The following is a 22,859-nucleotide window of genomic DNA, read 5'->3' as shown; positions in this document are numbered from 1 at the left end:
TATATTTATTAAAAGTTGCGCAATTTGATGTGACGTCACATTTCTCACCCCCCCCCCTCGTCACACATCGTCACAAATGTCTGACCCCCCCCCCCTCCCCAGGTGCGTGACGTCATTTATGGACGGCCCTATTGTGTAGCGAATATGAATCAACGAATCATTCGGTTACCAACATGTGGTCCACAAACTACTTGGTCGTCCACAAGGCAGTGGGAAGTGGCCCATTTCTTATTAATACCTGCCTGGTGCATGGTGCTCCGTGACATTTTTGTCGAGGGGTGACAGTGGCACGCGAATCCGGGAACCTTGAGAACCATTGCATCAATCGATCTCAGTAAGCATCTATAATAAAGCTCGCAATGCCGTGCATTGAGTCGTGCGTATTGTTGAACTTATTTTGCACAGTACATAGCCAACCGTGTTAATCAGGTGTGTATTAGAGATGATGTCCTGCTTTTTTAAATTCCAAAATTGGTATTGATTGTGGATCTGTCGGATGATCTGAATTAAAAGAAAATATCAAATTAATTTAATGGTAAATATTTCATTAAAGTCCACAAATCTGCTCCAGTGCCTATCCCGCTTCTTTGACAATGACGTCTAGTTCTTATATCAGGTCCAGGAGCTGTCCCTTTTCTCGTACTGTGAAGCACAGACCCCCTACGAAAAGAAGACTCTTAATTTCAATGAGTTTTCACCTGGCTGAAAATAATGGTTGTTTAAATATGTTTGTATGCTATGATATTGAGAAAAAAAACACAGCAAACTATTCCCATTACAGTGTCAGTGTGCATGTAGGTAGCTGGATAGATATCACGGTCTATTTTTGCAGATATAAGGATCCACCAATATCAACCCCACATCAACACGGATAAGAGAAGATCACTGTAGTTGGTGGTGTCCAGTATTAAGTTCACCAGTTCAATGTCATCATGCTAGTTTATAAGGCACCTGAACACGAGTTTAATTTCAAATGGTATCATTCGTGCAAAGTGCCCCATCGATCACATATGGCAATTGGATAGATGTATCGTCTTTATTATGGACCATCAGCAAAGTTGTTAGCCATACTACCTGCTTTGGTAATTGTGCACCTGTTACACTATTATCGTAATACTGTCTTGTACAATTTAAGTATTGTATGGTCATTGGTGACGATAACATTTTTTTTCGTGAAATGCGGTTTATGCAATTTCTTTAGGTGTTGTTACGTTGTAATCAAAATTCTTAAATGCTATACAGTAATTGGTTTCATTCAGTTTAGCAACAATAACGAGCACTCAATCCTTCACATGCATGGTTCAAAAGTGCGTTCCTCACAGTTATATTGATTTTCAGACAGTATTGCCTGATCGACTCCTTGCGTCAGAATTGTACTACTGTAATGATTTTTGGTACGAGCTATGGTCAGTCTTATCAATTGTTACAACGTATGCATGTATGTTGAACTTCTTTTTCACCGCACTTACCGTGCTAATAGATTTTTTAAAAGTCTAAAATATTAGCAAACATTGAATACAGTGAGTTACTTAAGATAAGGGATTATTTAAAATTATCAACACATTAGCACAAATATAATGCACTGTCATTTGTCAGTCCACTGCTGGACAAAGGCCTCCACACGCCGTGTCACTCGTGCAGGGTTTGACCATACTTCATCACGCTGGTTAATGCAGAATGATCATGGGAGTCCACCCTGGGCTGATTCAGACATCACCCCCACTGATAGCAGTGACCAGGAATTGAACTTGGATGGGCCCGGTTTATAGTGCAGTGCACGAACCCCAGCCCTAACTGATCAACTCCCATCAACACATTGTCCCGTCCCAAAATGATTTCGAGAAGTTGACGGGTCTCGGAGAAATATTTTTTCTTTTTACCAATCACGTAGTTATTTCTAAAACACTTACAGAAGGCATCGCTCCCATGTCCTCCAAAGCATGGGTTGTACTGTTGTGCTAATGATTAATAATGATGAACAATCCGAAAACTATAAACAATGTGCAAAAATGCATCCTGATACGTTACCGTGTGAGAGGGTCAATAATAGTGTTGGGTTTATGGGCTAAGGATGGTGAGCGGTTAATGTTTGAAAGTCAAAGCTTCGTTTGGCTGAGGTTATTGCATTAGGGTTAGGGTTAAGGGGAATGTAATTGCACAGGTAAATCTATCATTTACGATGTCATGCGAGTGTTAACGTTATGGTAAGGGTTAGTTGTGTTCATGGTCGTTAGTATTGGTTACTGTGTTGTGTTCATTGTACAAATCACGTGGTGATACTGCATTGGCCGTGGTACACAATGGGCTATGAAGAAAGGCCATTACCCAAAACGTCACCTCTTATATATATGTGTCATTCTCAGTCATTGTTATTGATGAATGTGGTTAGTGGTGAGTATGGAAGTAACCTTGGGTTACTGTTACTGTCATGTTTATCACATGAGTTGGCATTGGTTAATGTTTGTGTGTTTTGTTCATGGTAGTACTGTAGTGGTTAGTGAGTGCTGTGTGAGCATTGCATTTTTTAACAATGTTTTATTTTACCAGGTAAGGCCCACCGAGCTATATAGATATTTTTCAGAAGCGACCTGGCCACAAATGATAGCTCAAAGAAGTGGCTTATCACGTGGAAATGTATCGCAGCCAAATGCTTCAAAAGCATATTGTCAAATTTGGAGGGAACAACCGGAGGGCCCGGAGGAAAATCCACACGACCAAATTGCAATCTCCAAATATACAGGTGTCAGGGTCAGGATCGAACTCACGATCTCCTGCATACCAGGCGAGGGAGTTAACATACAGTCACCGCGGCACCCCTGGCGTATCGGTGAGTGTTACCACACTTGTTTAGAGTATTTGGTTGCAGTAAATGTAAGCTACTTTGTTGAACTATCATTTGTGGCCAGGTCGCTTCTGAAAAGAGCGAGATAGCTCGGTAGACCTTACCTGGTGACATAAAGATTAGTTTTTTTCCCCAGCAAAGCCTTACAGACTTACTTGTCAGTGTCATGGCTCTTTTTCAGGAGGGTCCTGCCAACTTTTCACAGTAAGGGGCAATAATTTGCCGAGCATTGTGGCCATTGCTGGTTTATGTAATTATGAGTAACAGTGCGAGCAGTAGCGACGAGCCAAGCCGATTGTGAGCGTCCTTGCAGCAGAAGTCAGATTCTTGTCGACTTGGATCGAGCTCTGACGCGAGCACAGCACACGAGGGCGATCGCCAGGGCTGCAGGGACAGAACCGCAGAGTGAATTTAGTCACTGGTGGCAGGTGCTCTCAGTGTGACGAGCTCTTCAATTATTCACATGCCAGTGTGTGTGTGCATACCGATTAGGGCTGCCGGTCTAGCGTTGCCAACCCTCCCCAAATTTTCCGAGAGTATCTGCAGGAACTGACATCGATCTCCCAGTGACCAATGAAAGCAATCTGGGAGATTTAGAATTGTATATTTGAAGAAAATAAATGAATCAAACAAAAATCTCTTGGAATAGCTTCGGTCAGAGTTGGCAACCCTAGCTGCCACGGTAACAAAAACAAACAAAATCACGTTTCTTAAATCCCCCCACCCAGCAGTATAAATGGATACACCAGATGAATGGCAGGTCAGGTGTGACTGGATAGAGTTCGGATGAACCCACCTCTTCTGAGACATCTGACCAGTGTGGAAGAGTAGGCCAAATGCGTTTTAGAAGTTGCTCTCCAAGGCTCCCTCTATGGGAGGCCCTTTTACTAGCAGTGGTGTGAGCACGCAATTGTCTGGCTGCGCCATCACCACTACTTTCTTTATTTGTGTGACTGCAATCCGAGCATATCAAACTCGGGTACCCGGTGAGACATGACAGCATTCTGCTGGTTGTGAAGCATGCGGTGCTGCTGGGGGGTTGCATCTGGAAGGTGCACAACAACCGGGATGTACCACGGGAAGAAGAATATCTCAGGATACTGGCCAAAGGGAGACCTATTTGTACATGTATTGTCTTGAGTGGTGTGGTATTATTTAACTGACAACAAACTGAACCTTTATCATCCCGGCAAGGCTTACACAGGATTCTTAGGATTATAGAAAGTAAGACGTGCTCAAAAACGTGGGCCCGGTGTCAAATGAAGTTAAACGATTCTGGTCTCTCCCAATTTCACACACACATCTACTGAATTACAAGATGCACCTAGAACGTTTTATTTAAAAAGCAGATTGGTGATGGGGGGGGGGGGTAACTGAGTGAGTCTTATAATCTGTCAAAAAATATAAAAAAAAGACTGTACTCCTACAATTTTCTCTGGACAGCTACCTAAATAAAACGATGACGATCCTGGGCAAACGGGGACAAGGTGGCAACCCATTGCTTTGCTGCGTGAGCCGGGGGGTGAACTTGCCTACGAGGGCTGCGAGGCCCAGCACGAGGGGCAGGACGACTGCGGAGGCGGCGGGGGGGTGGCACGCGCGCACGACGACGCCCACGCTCGTCTGGCGGCAGAGACCGCGGCGGTCGCACACGGACACGGGCAGCGAGCGCTCGCCCAGGCTGAGGCGCGGCACGCGGGGCACCAGCACGGCCGTGGAGCCTGCAGGTCGAGCGAGACACGGCGGCGGACGTGAGCGAGGACTCTCTCCATCATGGGAGCTCCTTTGCCAGTACCAAAATATACTGATAGGGTTTTTATTCTTAGGTTTTTTCGGTAAAGTCACGTAGGTAAAACATTACAATTAATGAAAGTAAAATAAAATAAAAATCACGACGTTTCGGAGGCAACACAAGTCTCCGTCATCAGGTGGGACCGTCACAGCCAGATTTGCTGCATCAAGTGAGGCAATAATTCAAGATGTAATCCCTTAAAAGCAAGTTGAGGGGGGAGGAGAGGGGGGGGGAGCTCATCAGAATGTGGTAGCCAATGAATGGAACGTATCGGGAGGGAGGGGGGCGGGGCTCAAAGACGGCACGAAGTGCCACGTAGAACGCATCGGGAGGGGGAGGGGGGCGGGGCCAAAAGAATGCACACCGTTTGAGACCGGGCTCAAAAGAAAGCTGTCTCTAGTGTGGACCAATCAGTTTCGAGGACAATGCATATATTATCAGAGTATGTTTTTTGTTTGCATTCTGACCACCAGTATTGTGGTTAATGCAGACATGATTCCTTGTAAAAAGTTTCAGTTTTGTTGCCAGACAAATGGGGAAAAACCTATTCGTATGGCTATTATTCCCCACAAACTTTGCTTTTGTGACCAGGACAGTGATATTTTGAAGTGTACCTATTTTCAATGGCAAAAGGTGTGCATTTGTGCCATTCCTTCACGTAAAGTCCTGGTCACAAAAGCACAGTTTGTGGGGAATAATTGCCATTTTCTATACTTTTGAGGCATAAGCAATTAGAAAATAACACTTACTACCCAGGAACGAAAATCGTGTGTCATAGTGATTATATATTGTAGGGCACCACCGGGTTGTGAGATGTTGACTGCCTCGCCTGGAATGCGGGAGGTCGTGTGGGTTCGATCCGCAATCCTCGACGCCTGCTGTATATTTGGAGTTTGCGTGTTCTCTCTCTCCCCGTGGTCGCGTGGATTTTTCTGTGGGTCCTCCGGTTTTGCTCCTCTGCTATTATTAGCTTACTTTTTAGAAGCGACCTGGCCACAAATGATAGCTCAACGAAGTGGCTTATCATGTTGAAATGTATGGCACCCAAAGACTCTAAACGGATGTTTACAAATGTGGGAGGGGAAACCCGGAGGACCTAGAGAAAAATCCACACAATCACAAGGAGAGAGACATGCAAACTCCAAATATACAGCAGGTCTTGGGGTCGGGATCGAAACCACAGCCTCCTGAGGACTAGGCGAGGGAGTTAACATCTCGCCACCCGGCACTCCAAAAGCACTACCCGCTGGCCGTGTCAGGTAGAACCATGGAAAAAACCGAAACAAAATTAAGTGTCAAAGAAACAACAAAAATGACGAACACTGCCAACTATGCGAGGCAGTGCAAACGTTACCATTTGGCTGAGCGACCATCCAGCCATCGCCACCACTGTGGGCGTTAGTGGGGAGGACATGGAAGGTGAAGGGCGCCCCGTTGCTGGGGCCGTCCGCGTCCGTGGCCGACAGCGTGGCGTCGCCATAGGCGAGCACCTGGCAGAGCAGCAGCAGCGGAGGAGACGGCTGGGGGGCATGGTCATTCACATCCTCCAGCCGCAGCAGCAGCGCCACCGAAGCCGTGCAAGCACCTGCAGCACCCCACCACATGCATCACTCGTCGTGAGCCACGACCGATCCACCGACGAGTGAAGGCCTTAGATCTCGCCGTGTTGCGTCGCGTCGCACTGTGTTGCACGTGTAGCGACTGATGGGAGCGCTGGAAGAGGCGGTGATCGCTACGGCATGGGGAGAGGCAGTGCCCGCTCTCACGAGGGCTTGTAAAATGGGAGAGAGAGCTGCGAGTTGCCATGCGTGGACAGAGCAGAGATCTAGAGTTGGCATGCGGTTGTCCGCGTGTAATAAATTACGCATATTCAGTTCAGGTTGAGGAACACTGCGTTTTTATTTTGCGATTGCCTTTTCTGTATTGTATTTTTCATTGCGGCGCACTGCATCACATTGCATTGTATTACATTGCATTGTAGTGCATTGCGTTGTACAGTAATGCCGCGTGCCATCGGTTGTAAATGCATCGCGTGAGCGGTTGGTTCCCTCGCGGCGCCGTTCTGACCGTGCGTGACGGCGACGACGGCGACGAGGTAGGTGTCGTTGACGACGTGGGGAGACTCGCGGTCCAGCGATGCGCGCGTCGCCACTTCGCCCGTCGCAGCGTCAACGCTTAGCCAGCCCGCGCGGTCTCCCTCCAGCCTGTCGAGAGAACGTCATCATCTTCATCATTATCGTCATCATCATCATCATTATCGTCGTCATCATCATTATCGTCGTCATCATTACAAGGGTCAATCCACGTGAATGCTTTTTTTTATTTTACCAGGTAAGGCCCACTGAGCTACATAGCTATTTTTTTTAGAAGTGACTTGCCCATGAATGATAGATCAGCGAAGTGGCTTATCCTGTGTAAATGTATAGCAGCCAAATTCTCAAAATGCGTGATGTTGATTATAAATGTGGAGGGAAAAACCAGAGAACCCGCAGAAAGATCCACGTGACCATTGGGAGGGAGACAGGCAAACTCCAAATATACAGCAGGCGTCAGGGTTGCGATCGAACCCACCATCTCTGTATACCAGGTGAGGTAGTTAACATCTCGCCAACGTGGCGCCCCGAATGGAAATGTAAGAACAGCAAAGGCTTATGAGACAGTGTTGAAATGGGTCCTGTTATGTACCGCACTGACCCGCTGGGTGAAGTGTGGGTCCAGTTTAAATATCACCACCCTCCCGGCCCCCACTGATGTTTTCCGTGGTTGGAGATAGAACTCAAACACTATCCAGTCTCTAATTCGCTTCGCTTCCGAGATCTGACGAGATCAGGTGCATTTCTGGTTATTTTGTAACAACTGCGAATGATGCGTATGGTCGGAAATCAAACCCCAAGTCGTGCAACGATCCTCCATATAGCCTACACAGATTGTCGGGGCAAGTGCTGTTCGTGAGCGTCTATCACGAGGGGGTGGAGGGGCAAGGACCACATCCGGTTGCCTTTGTTTTCCCATTACTGAGCTTTACACTTTTCACCAAATATTCATTTAAGGTTGAATGGACTTAGGGGAGGTCCAGGACCCGTTCAGATACCGTTACTGGTGTTGGCCATGAGCGGGAATCGATCTCGAGCCGCCGGGTTCGCAGTGTAGCACGCTATCCGCTACACTACCGCTCCCAGGTCATATACACACACAAAGCAAAGACAAAGATCCCCCATATCGCCTCAATAGAATGTTGGAACAAGTACTGTTAGTAAGCACCAATGAAAGCCAGAACGGCACACGAGGGGGTGGGTGGCCATCACCACGCCTGGCCGCCTTTGTCTCCCTCATGGAAATGTTTTTACACATCGCACTAGGTACTTAATTGAGGCTAAGTCGGAGAGACTCAGATAATTGTCACCGGTGTTGGTCATCAGGGAGAATCGATCTCGGACCGCTGATTTCGTAGTGCAGCGCGCTAACCACAACACAACCACTCCCAGGTCATAAACACACACACGTACACACACACACGGTACACAACACACAGCACCCACAGATAACCCCCCTTACAGCCAACCTGAGCTCAATGATCTGAATATTCTCGGCCGTGCGGACGGTGAGTAGTTTTTGTCCTGGAGGTAGCTCCTCGGGCATCTCCACGTTGATGGCGTCCAGAGAGAAGACTGGACATCCGATCCCTCCGCCCGGTGCCTCCAGGTCACTTGGCTCCTGTACGCCGAGTAGCACCATGGACTCATCCTCTTCCGGTTCCTGCAGATGCTCAGCTCATCAGCACGTCTGCCTCATGCAATGCCAGTGGCCATTTACTTATTATTATTATCGACCATTAGGCCTGTTTAGTCAGGAAAGCGTCGCTGAATCTATCAACACTCTTTGTGAGGAGGTTCCGGTCAAAAGTTTGCGCAGCAGGGGACGATGCTGCTACGCATAATCTCAACTGACCAATTTGCAGGGCAGTTTTCAGAATTGGAATGTTTTGGCCAATACCAGTTGCGTTGCATTCTTTTCAGCTATGAGAGGAAGCCGGAGAACATACAAACGCCTCGGATAAGTAACGGTTAGCGTGCCGTGCTACGAACCCGGTGACCCGAGTTTTTTTCCCCCTCACGGTCAACACCGGTGATGATTAACTGAACTGGACCTGGGCTTCCCCTAGGTCAACACAGCCTCAGATTCTGAGTACCTGGTGCGGTGTGTAAACATCTCCACTCGAGAAACATAGGCGGCCGGACGTGGTGCTGGCCGACTACCCCCTCGTGTGCCAAGCTGGCCTTCATAGGTGCTGGCTAACAGCGCTTTCCCCAAACAGTCTGGTTAAAGCAAAACGGGGGATCTTTCGTAATGCCTGGAGGTGGTGATGGATCAATGGGGTAGCATGGGCCCTGGTGCAACACATTAAATGGGGCCCCTATCCAATGTCCCTCCTGTCTCCGTCAGTAGCTTTGCAGCTGAGGCCCTCCGGCTCATGGGCGCCAGTGCCAGTTGCAGGGCCTACACGCTCAGCATCTATACCGCAGCGGTGGAGGTTGTGCGTTCCTGGTACTGACGATGGTGGTACATGAGATGTAAACATAACAAGAGCTATATAGCTAAGGCCCACTTAGCTATATAGCTCGTTTTCAAAGCTACCTGGCCACAAATGATAGCTGACTGGAAATCTATAGATGCCAAATACTCTAAACGCGTTTTCGAAATGTGGAGGGAAAGACCAGAGGACCCGGATAGAAATCTACGCGACCACAGGGAGAACATGCAATTTCCAAAATATAGGCGACAGGGTTGGGATCGAGCCTCCTGTATACCAGGCGAGGTAGTTAACATCTCGCCACCGTGATACCCCAAGGTGTCTGAAGGTGTCTTCTGAAGCTGGTGGAGTTACTGCCCATCACGCTGGTGACACTTACAGGCACGCGCGGCTGAGACGCGGATGTGCTAAGGGTAGCGGCGGCGGTGCTGATGCTGTCAGCAATGATGACTGTCACGATGGCTTTGTCCGACCGCCCAAACTCCGCTCCTCCACAATCTCGAGCCGTCACCTCCAGCACGAACACGCCGTCATCCTACGAGAAAACATGGGCGGGGCAGCCGTGTCGTGAAGCTCTTCCCAGTTCATTACAACCAGCAGTGAAATAACTCACTTGTAAGAGCATCTCGGGGTGGAGTCGCGATACAGAAGTTAGTGCCTTGAGCTATGAATTCGGCGACCAGATTTAGAATCCTGGCCTTGGCTAGCATTTGGGGTGAGTGATATCAGAACCCTGTTCTAGGTCTCCCCCTTCCCCAATCCGCACTGACCAGTGTGGTGAACTATGGCAAAACAAACACCATGACCGTCACGGAATGTGGAGGCCTTCATTCAGCTCTAGATTGATAATGGGCTGTAATTTATTATTGGAGTATTTCACTGATATGAGAAGAGCGTAACAGTGAATACATGAAGGGGAGCTGGAAGACACAAATTTTAGATTTGTACACAAACACACACGTACACTAAAAAAGAAAAAGATCCCCATATAGCCTAGATAGAGTGCTGGGGAACGTCCTGTTAATCGGATCTGAAGTCAGAATGACGTTCCAGGGCCAGCAGCATTGGATGATTATGATGGATAATTATGATTGGCAATGAATGAAGGTAGTGATGATTAATGCGGTTTAAGTCCCCTCGGCCACCCTGGTTAATACTGCGGGTGCATTAACCATAAATACACACCATCTGCAACACAGTGGATGTTAACGATCCCAGGGAGGTGAATCGAAGAAGAGTAGGTCATGTGTGGTGGTTTCACGATCTAAAATATTCAATATTACCCGCATCTTACTCGTACGGGAAAACACATAGCAATCGTCTCCCCCTACTGTGACACCACTGCAGACTATGTGTAGTGACGTAAATGGAGTCACAATGGCGTTTAGCGCCAGCTACTGTCAAAACAGTGGAATTTGTGCGTCTTGAACCTCTCTCTGGCACCGGAGTGGGTGTGCCATGGAAGCGGGCCCTAGGGAGCAAAGTTCCTGCGACGGTCAGAGGAAGGGCAAGTGAGGACGTGACAGTCAGTCTGGGTGAACCCGAGAGGGCACGTGATCAGGACAGGGTAGCGGGGGGAGGGGCCCGAAGGGAGGCTTGAGGGACACGTGATGTTCGTTCGAGAACCTTCTGGTGAGATGCAGAAGGGGGCGTGGCCGAAGGTGGAGCGAGGCCAAAAAGGGAAGTCCCGAGGGCACTCGTGGTCTGTCTTCTGGAATCAACCCGCCGTGCTACGCCTCCTCGATCTTCGGTCTTCGCTCGGCATTGTGGGTCAGTCAGAGTGTTACTGACTGACCCGGTTATGTAGTTACCCCGTTGGGGTCTAGTTAACTTGTGTACGTTGATGTAGTGGCCCTGTTGGAGCCGTGTAATTAACGTGTTGCCTTCAAGTTCAAGTGTGTGCCTCCGTGAAGAACACTACATATGCACGCATGTTGAACTTTTTTCGCACCGTACATAGCCAAGCATACTAATCGGAGGTGCGGGGGAAGGACAATTAATTAAACACAAAAGCAGTTCTAAAGAAATTAGTTTTCAATCTAGATGTAAAAGTGCATAGCATGTTTATAAATGTGGATGGAATAACCGGAGGACCTGAATAAAATCTACGCGACCACGGGGAGAGAACACGCAAACTCCAAATATACTGGCGTCAGGGTCGGGATTGAATCCACGACCTCCTGTATACCAGGCAAGGTGGTTAACATCTCGCCACCGTTATTGTACAATGGTGATGACGACGGTGAACGAGGTGTGACGGGGTGACACTGCTCGCGCGTGCGCACCGTTTTGGGCAGCGCGCGGTGCGTGTGGATGGCGCCCGAGGTGTTGTTGACGGTGAAGATGCGCGCGGCGGGGGAGCCGGGCCTCTGCGCCGTGAGCGTGTGGGAGACCTGTCCGTACAGCGTCTCCTGGTCATCCGCGTCCTCCGCCTGCACCACTGCCACCAGCGTCCCTGCCGCACACACAACAACAACGCCGTGGCGAGATGTTAACTGCCTCGCCTGGTATACAAGGAGGTCGTGGGTTCGGTCCTGACCCCCCTGACGCCTGCTGCTGTATATTTGTTCTCTCTCCTCATGGTTCGTGTGGATTTTTCTCCGGGTCCTCCGGTTTTTCCCTCCATTTAGAATCAACGTGCAGTTTAGAGTAATTAGCTGTTATCAATTTCCACATGATAAGCCACTTCGTTGAGTTATCATTTGTGGTCAGGTCGCATCTGAAAATGAGCTATATAGCTCAGTGGGCCTTACCTGCTAAAATAAAAAAGAATTTAGTTTTCAATAACAACATTTTGCTGCCAATCAAAGCATGTATTGCTTTACCCCCACCCACCAACCACCCCCCCCCCCAACTCCAAATATTTCTCACATCCACCATTTTCTCAGCCTAGGTACCGCCCTCATCCATGTCTTCATCATATCCCGAACTCAACTATTGCAACGATCTCCTCTATGGCCTCCTCAAATCCCTCGCCTCCAAACTCTAGTTGATTCAAAATGCCACTGCCAGACGTCTTACCCGCATTCGCATCTCTGATTAGCACGGTTGGCTACGTATGGTGCGAAAGAAGTTCAACGCACATACACATGTGATCACATCACCCCAATGCTTCAATCTTTTCACAAGTTCCCAATGCGATTTTGAATCACTATCAAGGTCATGCTCACCATCTTCAAGATCCTCCATGGCCCAAACTGCCCCCTCGCATCTCACTCTGCTCTCCTCCACGCACTTTTTGCTTCAGCAACCACGACTATACATCAAAGCCATCAGTCAGCCTTCGCTTAAAAAGAGGTAGTTCTTTCTCCACTGCTGTCCCCTTTGTCTGGAATTCCTTTCCCCAAGTCAACTGTGTTGTCGACTCCCTGCCCCTGTTAAAGTCCACAACTGAATGCTTCTGTCTACATAAATTTGCCCACTGTTTCAGGATAGCGTATTGAGATGCGATCGCGTATAAACGCCATTTTAAACCAAAATGACCATTGTAATTGTCCCAATTTGAGGTCACTACTCAATTAAAGAATGACACCTTTTTGGTTTGCACACTCTCGTGTGTTCCATCTCTTCTGCCCAGAAGCACAATCTGCGAGCCTCCTCCTCCACACACTGACACCACTGATACCAGTTAGTTTAAAGTAATCTCGGCTGGGCAGTGTTGTGGCAGGGCCTCTGACCTTGGTCTGGGAGGCTCACCAGGGGCGGCGCTGAGCAACACGTGTGCCGTGATGTCCTGCCAGAGGAAGCGAGGGGCATTGTCGTTCTGATCCGTGACGGTGACAGCGATCCAGAGGGAATGCGAAATTTGCCCATCGCTTGATGCGGCCCTCAAGTGTAGCTGTCATCACAGAGATCAGACGTGCGGCATTACGAATGGCATTTCTATCAAACAAAACATTAGCATGGTAATAAATATAACTTGAAACATGATCATCATCAGCCAACATCTAGCAACTGATGGACTAAGACCTCCCTAAGCCATTGACATCTCTCGCAGTCTTACAATGCAACCATTGCATCTCGTTCCTGCAAACGAGACAAACTGCTCTTTGTGTTTAGTTTGTTTTCTTTCCCCTGCGCCTCCGAGTAGCACGGTTGGCTACACATGGTGTGAAAGACGTTTAACATACATACTCCATTCCCACAGTGGACGTGACTTCGGGGGTGTGTTTCCTCCTTTCGCTGCGACAGCGTCGTTAGTCTCTACAACCGGCCATCGTTCCTTCTAGCGAATATATTCTACCCAAGCCCAATTGCTTTTCTTAATGGTCAATATGATGCATCTCTTGTGCATGTTGTCTCATCTACGTGTTTCACTGTTGGTCTCTCGCAGTGTAATTCGCTGTGCTCCTTTGTACACATTTCCACGATTGTTTCATTTCCCTAATCATTGTCCATCTGTTCTGTTCGATCCCATGTCATACCACGTAGTACGCAGCGAATAAAAACAGTTCTTCTTCAGGTACATTGGTATGTTTCTTATTTTTTTTCGTTTCGGTTTATCCAAAAGCACACCAACCTGCTCTCGTCTCCCTTATTATTTTATAATTATTGATCCAAGTCCACCTTCAATAACTACCATAGGTTGTATATTCTACTGTGTCTTCCAGCTGTGTTCGTCTGGCAAGATATCTTCAACTGATGAGTAAAATTGACACGCGTGCCCAAAAATTCTCACAGCATTGATGGCTCATGTGGAAAAACAAACTCGTGACATTTTTGCTGAAAGGCCAACGCTTGAACTTTGTCCTTTTGCTGCTCAGGCTGTGGAATGTTGTTGCTGGAGGGCAGCTATCACCAGCTGCCCAGTAGCATCGATCGTTAGGATCCTCTACACAACTACACACACAAACCCAGCTGGGTGGCATTCTGATAGCGCGAGCAATCAACTCGGTCAGGAGTTGTAATTTGAAATCTGGGTCAGGGGTCAACTCGGCTCATCACAATCATTCATCTGGATTGAATAAAATGTTGTACTACATTGTGAAAAGTCAGCTGTGGTTGTCCAAAAATAACTGCCCCCCCCCAGAATGTTGCCATGTGTAATTTGCATGATTACCAATAAGAATACGCAGAGATGGAATGAGATGTTCCACATGTCATCCAATGAATCGCCACAATTCAGGATTCTGATTCGATTTCCTATGTATCTGTAGGATCAAGAAGACCTAATCCATCTTAGTTATGAATCGATGCCTAGAAATCAGCACCATGTTTTGCTTGTTTGTACCTTTTTGAGTTTGGGATATTTTGTTCAGCCTTAGAAGAATGCCTAGGTCTGATTGTCTATTTTGGTGAAAGAGATTTATATTTTGTGTATCCCTATGAAGACACACACACAGTGATGACTACCACCACGACCACCATCCCTTCTACCACCACCATCCCTACCACAACGACAATCACGACCTACATCACCTCCATCACCACCATCGCTACCACTACCACCAATCCCTTCCACTGCCTCCATTACCTCCACCACCATCTCCACCACCACCCCTGTACTCAAGAGGCTCTTAGAGGGCACCGCCACCTTGCAGCAGTGGTTCTGGGTCCATGACCTCTCCTTGAATGCATTCCAAATTCCGAAGCTATCCTCATGGGCACCAGACAGCCACTCACTGCATCCACACTGTCTTCAAGAATATTAAACGCTGCCTCCACCATCCATTTCCCTAACCGTGTAAAGTTCCTCGGCATCACTCTCGATTCCACCTTATCCATTTGACAACTACACCAACCGCATCGTCACATCTTGCAACTACCACCTCCGGGCCCACGTCATCTATAACCACTCGCCATCACCGAAGTTGCAAACACCTTCACCAGCAGCACAGTCGGGTCTCGTCCCAACCATTGCATCTCCATCATTGTCAATCTTTATCAAGCGACAGTCTCGCCCATGTCATCCTCAGTGTCTGTCACCCTCGGCTAGATTATTTCGACTCCCTCCGCTCCCTCCGCTGGCTCCCACCGTCGCCAGCGGGGTCAGCTGCAAGGTCGCCTGCTGCCTGTGCCATCACCGCGCCTCTACCCTCAGCCATCGACCGTGTCTCTCTTCACTCTCCTGTCACCCTGCACTGCAGATCATCGGAGAACTCTCCACAGCAGCACGTCTCACAACTTCCTCCTCTCTACACCAAGGACCGGGACCGTCACTGCCAAGCATCGTTTCTCTGTGGCAGTCCCCACCATCTGCACCACCGATCAGCACGGTTGGTTGGCTACGTATGGTGCGAATGAAGTTCAACATACATACCTACATCTGGAACGCCATATGACGGCACACTTGCGGCATTCAAACTACATCTACTCTTAAAACATTTCGGGCCATCTCTATTTAGCCTGACTTTGAGTAACAGCACAACCACCGAATACAAAGAAAAGATCCCCCATATGGCCTTAATAAACTATTGGCGCAAGTGCTGTTAGCGAGCACATATGAAGGCTGGCAAGAACCACACCCGGCTGCCAATGTCTCCCAAGTCGTGATGTTTGTACACCACACCAGGTACTCATTGGAGGCTGAGTCGACCTAGGGGAGGCCTAGGACCAGTTCAGATAATCGTCACTGGTGTTGGCCGTGACCGGGATCGAACTCGGGTCGCAGGGTTTGTAGTGCGGCACGCTGACCGCTGCTCCATTGCTCCCCGCCTCCACCACCACCACCACCACATGCGGACACACCTGGAATCCTGCATGCTGCTCGCGGTCAAGAGGTGCCGTCACACTCAGGTGACCACTCGGCCCGTCCAGCACGAAGAGGTCTTTGGGGGGTTGGTCTGCCCCGGCCCCCTCCAGCCACAGCAGGAGGTCGCTCTCCTCCACTCCGATCTACGGCAGAATGAGTCTCAGAATATTTATTTCATACTGGAGGAATCCTATGAGCTATGAAGCTCTTTTTCACAGATGTTGAGTAAGGAGTGGGTCAGAACATCACAACAACAAAAACAATACAAAAACACGATAGGAGTGCAAAGTATAGAAAGGTAAACAAATCACTTAAAATATATATACAAATAAAACGATACTATTTTTTTTATCTTACCAGGTAAAGCCCACCTGAGCTAATTTTGCAGAAGCAACTTGGCCAAAAGTTGCAGCTCAGCAAAGTGGCTTATCATGTAGACATTTATATCAGCAAAATAATCGAAATAATGTCATATTCTCAATGTGGAGGGGTTGCCCACACTTTTTGGGAGAAAAAAAAATTGACAAAAAAACTCAATCGCCAAGACTGGATTGAGAATCTCTACGATGATAAAGCACACCGAACGACAAACGTCAGACACCCAGGTGTGACTCCTGGCCGTGACGTTGGGAACATTCAGACGCTTTGCCCTCGTACCGTCTCGAGAACTTTGGGGAACTGGCCCTGGGTCATTCTCCTCGATGGTGATGTACATGGTGTCGCCCGTCGACTGATCGGATCCTGCACACAATGAGGGTAATGTGAACTAAATGCACACACTCCGACTCGGTGTTGCTACATTCCCGCAACACAATGCAAAAACAAGCGTATTAGAAACACTTTACATATATATGTAAAACAAAGCCAAATTCTCTTTGGTTTTTTCGGTAAAGTCACGTAGGTAGAAAAAATAATAGATCACGACGTTTCGATTGCAACAACAAGCGACTGTCTTCAGGTGAGAGAATCAGACGGCGAGAGAATCAGACTGATTCTTGTCTTCAGGTGAGAGAATCAGACCGAAGTCTGATTCAGAATCAGACCGAAGTTCGAAGTCTGATTCTCTCACCGGAAGACGGTCGCTTGTTGTTGCGATCGAAACGTCGTAATCTATTATTTTTTCTACCTACGTGACTTTACCGAAAGAACCAAAGAGTATGGATTCCTGCAGCCACGAAAGCTTCAAATCAAGAACAAAGCCAAATAATCACTCACATAGCCTTAACAGACTTTCAGAGCAAGTGTTGTTAGCGAGCACTTATAAAGGCCAGAATAGCACACGAGGGGGTGGGTGGCCAGCACCACAACCGGCCGCCTTTGTCTCCCTCGTGGCGATGTTTCCACATAGCACGGGTACTATTTTGAGGCTGATTCGGCCTCTGGGAGGCTCAGAACCAGTCCAGATAATCGTCACTGGTGTTGGTCGTGAGTGGGAATCGAACTCGGGTCGCCGGGTTCGTAGCGTAGCGTGCTAACCACTGCACTTCTGCTCCCCACGCATATAAATATGTATCTACACACACACACTCAAACATGTATGTGTAAATCTTAAATTGTACACGTAGAGCCCATTTGTCAATCCAGTGCTGGATGAGGGCCTCCCCATGCCGTGTGGGTCGTAGGGGTTATTTGACCCTTCTAAAAATCCAACAGGTGCAGCAGTATGGTACAACGTCGCATAACGGACCGCCACATATCCATCCTGACCAATTAACCACCACACCCAGGAGCAATTTTTTGTACGTGGATGAACAGATATTTTCTCAGATGTTCACATATTCAATATTTTCAACATATCCGCCCATACATCAGTCCCCAGCAAATCGGAGATGAGTCAATGCACTGTACTTTAAATGTGTAATAAGTATAACCCGTAAAAACAAAGTTTTTCACTATAAATCCTTTATATGCGTGGCGGCTAGAGTCCTCTCGTCCTCTGGCTTGAGATGGCTGCCACCTATGGGTCAGATGATTGCATTGCACCATTAAGCAATTGGTAATTAAATATAATATTTTTGTCCTAACAAGTGTAACATTTAAAAAAAAAAATTTCACGAACATTAATTTTAACGCACAACGAGTCTGTGTGGAAAATGTCAGCTCGATTGGATCACGGGAAGTGGGTTAAAAAACAACCGAAAGATTTGCACGGTCCTAAGCAAGCAAGCGAACTTAATATAAAGGATTTAAAAAAGGCACGTTTTCATTTCGCACCCAACCCATTTGCTACATCATATATCACACGTTACAATTTACACATGCACTGTATCACGTGCGCATGCACACGGTGTTTACACGTGTACATGGACCTGAAAAACGTGGTAAACTGCAACTGCCTAAAAGTAATTTGAGGCACTGAAACTAAACTGAGCAAAAAAAGAACACGAAATAATCAAACAATTCTCTTTCTTCACGTATTTGTCCCTCTACATAAAAAAAGAAAATCAAAGTACATTTACACATCCAGGCAGCCACACACGGCCTTCTGGGAGTGCACAATTTCAGCAACATTGGTTCAACGCAGGAAAATTCTGGACCTGAACGAACATGCAGCGTCTCATCAGCAGAACCACGCTTGCTTTAACCAACACCGGTGAACATTTACGTTTTGTACGAAGGGATAGATACGTGCAGGAGGCGTATTCTTTGATTCTTTATTTTGTTTACTCATTTTTCGGCACAACGATGCTGATGATTTGTCCGTAAAAAATAACGCAGGAAACTGAAGCTAGGCAGAGGAGTGCACACATTACTGCGCGAGGATGACACGGTGTGGATTGGGTACCTGCAGGGTTACTATAGCTGGACAAGGGGGCATTCTCCTGGTGCAGGGAACCTGGAGGCTCATTCTTTAAACCCTGGTCACACACATACACGCACCGACACACGCACACACACCAGCTTACTTAGGACTCTAATCCCTACTGCAATTGTATTCTTTGAAAGCGAAATATGCAGGCAGGTGGCATTGTGGTTAAAAAGCACTGCTAGCAGCCTTCGACTCAGCTCATTATACCTTTCGGGTTGATAAAATATGTAGCAATTTGCAAGTAGTCAACAACAGTTTAGGTGTAACCATTAAACTTCCCCATCCGACCCCCCCCCCCCCCAATGATTTGGGGTCATGATTATAGTCGAATTATTTTGAACAGTGAGCACGTAACAAACGACATGAATAATTCACAGCATTCCTCTCATAAATTTAAAACCCTGCCTATACCGTGTGAAGCCACTGGAGCTATGCATTTTAAAAAATAGATTTAAAAATAATGCCTGTAGAACTACTTTTTATGCCGAGTTTGTCGTCCTTCCCCCGCACCTCCTACTAGCGCGGTTGGTTACGTACGGTGCGAAATAAGTTCAACATGCGTATGTACGTACATACACATACATACGTGAACTGCCAATCACAAATGGCCTTTTCGTCGCCTTTTGTCTGTAATTTATATGATTTCTTCATAATTTTTTGTGTTCTTCGATTGCGTTTCTCGTTTTTTCCTAACAATTTTACAGAGCTTTGTCCACTCTACCTTTTGTTTGCCATCATTGTCCCTTTTTGAGTAACAGAGGCATGAAAGTGAATGGCGTATACGTCAACCATCTCAGGTGTCATTGATTATGCCAGTCAGTACACAATGTCTCATCGTAACAAACTGTGAGGAAATGTTAACTAGAACTCAACAAAGCAGGCTGATAAGTAATATTAAAAATACTTTTTAAAAAACACGCTTTAATGAAATGTACCGTACAAGTAATGGCAGAACTCTACGACTCCAGGAAGTGGCCCCGAAGCTCGCCACAACGTAAGGGGCCTTGGTCATTTACAGCCAATATCAGTTGAGCTTAGACAATTAGAATCAAGCCGAAGCCGAAACATAACATAATAAAAAAGATCGTTTAAAAATATATATATTTTATGATAGAATATAGTATTGTCATCAGTGTGACATAAGTATACCAAGTTTGCAGTCGATACCACATTGGGAAGTGGGTAAAAATTGAGTTGCAAGATTAGAGGATACGACAACAGACAGAGTGAGTTAAATAAAGTGTGTAATAAAAGTGTGTAATAATAAAATGATAAAAACGAGCAAAAACATCAGGGTCGTGTTCAACAACGTTCGCTCAGCAACGGGAGGGGATCTCTGTTCGAGGGACCCACCAGGAAAACACCGAATGTTTAGAGTACCTTGGTCAAGATGATGAAGTAAAAAAAGGTGGATGACAGCAGGTTGGAATGCTTTTGCAAAGCTAAACTTAACGTTCAAAATGTATGGATGGATGTATGTTGAACTTCTTTCGCACCGTGCGTAGCCAACCGTGCTAAGAGCATCATACCCGTGGTCTAATTTCTAATTCGAGGATGTCCCCTTCACGCTGCTTGGCTGGCTTGGAGTCGGGATTTCCAGCGTAAGGCACTACTACCACGAGAGCACAAGCTATCCATAGCAATGGTGTATTTATCTTCTTGGTTCTTTCAGGTAAAGTCACGTAGAAGGGAAGTACGTGACTTTACCGAAAGAACCAAGAAGATGAATCTCTGCAGTCACGAAAGCTTTAAATCGAAATTTAATGGTGTATTTATAGTACCCTATATTCTGACAGACCACCAGAGCGTCACGAGGGCAACATAAAGGTGAGATCGATGTGGCATATTAAAACAATTTTCAGAACTGCGTTTGGGATTCTTCTTCTGCATGTAATAAAGCACTGAACACACATTTGTGTCCAAAGAGGATCATTGTTAATCAGTGCACACCACCTGATATAATATATGGTTCAGAAACATGGGAAATAACATCGTTGTAGGGGTTGTTGTTTTTTTTTTAACTGCATTGTGTGCGAAAAAAGCAAAGGAGAGATGCATAATTGTTATTACACCGGGGCATGGGCAGAAGAACGCACGGCTTAGGGAATATATGCAGCTTCACGACAGCAATTCAAAGTGTTAAGAAACGTAAGTGGGCTTCGGCAAGGGGATGTCACGGGAATGGATGACGGCCAAGGGTCAAGAATAACAACGGAGCGGCAGCCGAGGAGTGGAACGCGTCAAAGAGGCCTTCCACCGAGGGGATGGAGTGATACAGGAACGAGGTGGATGGTTTACAGAGCAGGCATGCGAGAGGTGGCAGCAGCGGCGGTGGCTTAGGGAGGCATTCGTCCAGTAGTGGATTCGCCACGGCTGACTATGATAAAGCAAAGTGTATCACTATATGCAAATAATCTTACCACAGCACTATAGGTCAACCCGACTAGAACATCGGGGAGACACGTGGGATAAGAGACAATCTGACGAAAGGCTTACCGCGACAGAGGCCAGCAGTAGCAGCACCACAAGAGCCCTCCTTGATGTGTCAGCTCCCTGCACATGCATGCTCGCATCAGCTGTAGCACACGTGCGTGTGTGTGTGACTACACACTGCTCAGCTGACGAGAGACTGCGTGTTTCAACACGAAGTTGGCCCGTGTCTCTTTCTCTGTCGTCTTCTGAAGAGTAACGCGCTCTACCGGTCCAAGCCAAGCTGTTTTCGCGCGTGCATGTCACACATTCCCATACCACTCAAACCGGCTTGGCAGAGTCAGACGCTAATGATGTACAGGTTTGGCTTGTGTGTATGTGTGTATGTCAGTGTGAGGTCGTGTCTCTTTGTTTTTGTGTGCAAGGGAGTGGCGCCGCAGTCAAGATGTTTTGGTGCGCCGTGCACAATACTTCCAGTTTCCAGAGTTTGATTCCTGGCTGTGGTACGCGCAAATCAACACTGGTGGCCAATTGCAATGTATGTATGTTTAGGTTCTTTCACATCGTACGTAGCCGACCGTGCTTATCGGAGGTGCGGGGGGAGGACAGCAAACTAAACGCAAAAAACACAATTCTAAAGAAAATAGTGTTCAATCTAGATGATTTGCAAGTGCATAGAGACCCACAGAGATCCAGAGAGTCATATTGAACCATCGAGACCCACAGAGATCCAGATTCTCATATTGAACCATAGAGACCCACAGAGATCCAGAGACTCATATTGAACCATCGAGACCCACAGAGATCAAGAGACTCATATTGAACCATAGAGACCCACAGAGATCCAGAGACTCATATTGAACCATAGAGACCTACAGAGATCCAGAGACTCATATTGAACCATAGAGACCCACAGAGATCCAGAGACTCATATTGAACCATCGAGACCCACAGAGATCAAGAGACTCATATTGAACCATCGAGACCCACAGAGATCCAGATTCTCATATTGAACCATAGAGACCCACAGAGATCCAGAGACTCATATTGAACCATCGAGACCCACATAAATCCAAAGACTCATATTGAACCATCGAGACTCACAGAGATCCAGAGACTCATATTGAACCATCGAGACCCACAGAGATCAAGATACTCATATTGAACCATCGAGACCCACAGAGATCCAGAGACTCATATTGAACCATCGAGACCCACAGAGATCAAGAGACTCATATTGAACCATAGAGACCCACAGAGATCAAGAGACTCATCTTGAACCATAGAGACCCACAGAGATCAAGAGACTCATATTGAACCATCGAGACCCACAGAGATCCAGAGACTCATATTGAACCATAGAGACCCACATAAATCCAAAGACTCATATTGAACCATCGAGACTCACAGAGATCCAGAGACTCATATTGAACCATCGAGACCCACAGAGATCAAGAGACTCATATTGAACCATCGAGACCCACAGAGATCAAGAGACTCATATTGAACCATAGAGACCCACAGAGATCCAGAGACTCATATTGAACCATAGAGACCCACAGAGATCCAAAGACTCATATTGAACCATAGAGACCCACAGAGATCCAAAGACTCATATTGAACCATAGAGACCCACAGAGATCCAGAGACTCATATTGAACCATAGAGACCCACATAAATCCAAAGACTCATATTGAACCATCGAGACTCACAGAGATCCAGAGACTCATATTGAACCATCGAGACCCACAGAGATCAAGAGAC

General features: G+C 47.0%; 1 protein-coding gene across 3 annotated transcripts; it reads right to left on the bottom strand.

The window, feature by feature from the left end:
• Positions 1-205: 205 nt before the first annotated feature.
• LOC133348580 (cadherin-1-like) lies at positions 206-21,479 on the bottom strand. 3 transcript variants are annotated; one of them, XM_061561479.1, is made up of 12 exons: positions 21,162-21,479; positions 18,642-18,714; positions 16,514-16,597; positions 15,853-15,999; positions 12,862-13,003; positions 11,451-11,620; positions 9,545-9,700; positions 8,197-8,390; positions 6,702-6,838; positions 5,989-6,219; positions 4,375-4,563; positions 206-3,226 (listed from the first exon to the last, which is right to left on the bottom strand). In XM_061561479.1, the coding sequence occupies exons 2-12, from the start codon at positions 18,702-18,704 to the stop codon at positions 3,162-3,164; spliced, it is 1,578 nt and encodes a 525-aa protein (XP_061417463.1). In that variant the 5' UTR covers positions 18,705-18,714; positions 21,162-21,479; the 3' UTR covers positions 206-3,161. The 3 variants fall into 3 exon arrangements, with proteins under 3 accessions (XP_061417463.1, XP_061417462.1, XP_061417464.1); XM_061561478.1 differs by lacking the exon at positions 18,642-18,714; XM_061561480.1 differs by lacking the exon at positions 18,642-18,714 and having other exon boundaries at positions 8,197-8,348.
• Positions 21,480-22,859: the final 1,380 nt, after the last annotated feature.

This window comes from Lethenteron reissneri, chromosome 27 (genome assembly GCF_015708825.2).
Source record: "Lethenteron reissneri isolate LAM-NWPU_2019-01 chromosome 27, ASM1570882v1, whole genome shotgun sequence".
NCBI classification, from domain to species: Eukaryota; Metazoa; Chordata; class Hyperoartia; order Petromyzontiformes; family Petromyzontidae; genus Lethenteron; species Lethenteron reissneri.
This window is presented reverse-complemented; position numbering and strand designations above follow the sequence as displayed.

Bases quoted from the DNA above. Each gene is read 5' to 3' on its own strand.
- LOC133348580 (XM_061561478.1), bottom strand. From the start codon at position 21,230: ATGCATGTGCAGGGAGCTGACACATCAAGGAGGGCTCTTGTGGTGCTG. The intron at 6,839-8,196 runs GTTGGCTGTAAG...TTCTCTCGACAG, and splicing joins ATTCAGATCATTGAGCTCAG to GCTGGAGGGAGACCGCGCGG. The intron at 6,220-6,701 runs GTCAGAACGGCG...GGGGTGCTGCAG, and splicing joins CGTCGTCGCCGTCACGCACG to GTGCTTGCACGGCTTCGGTG.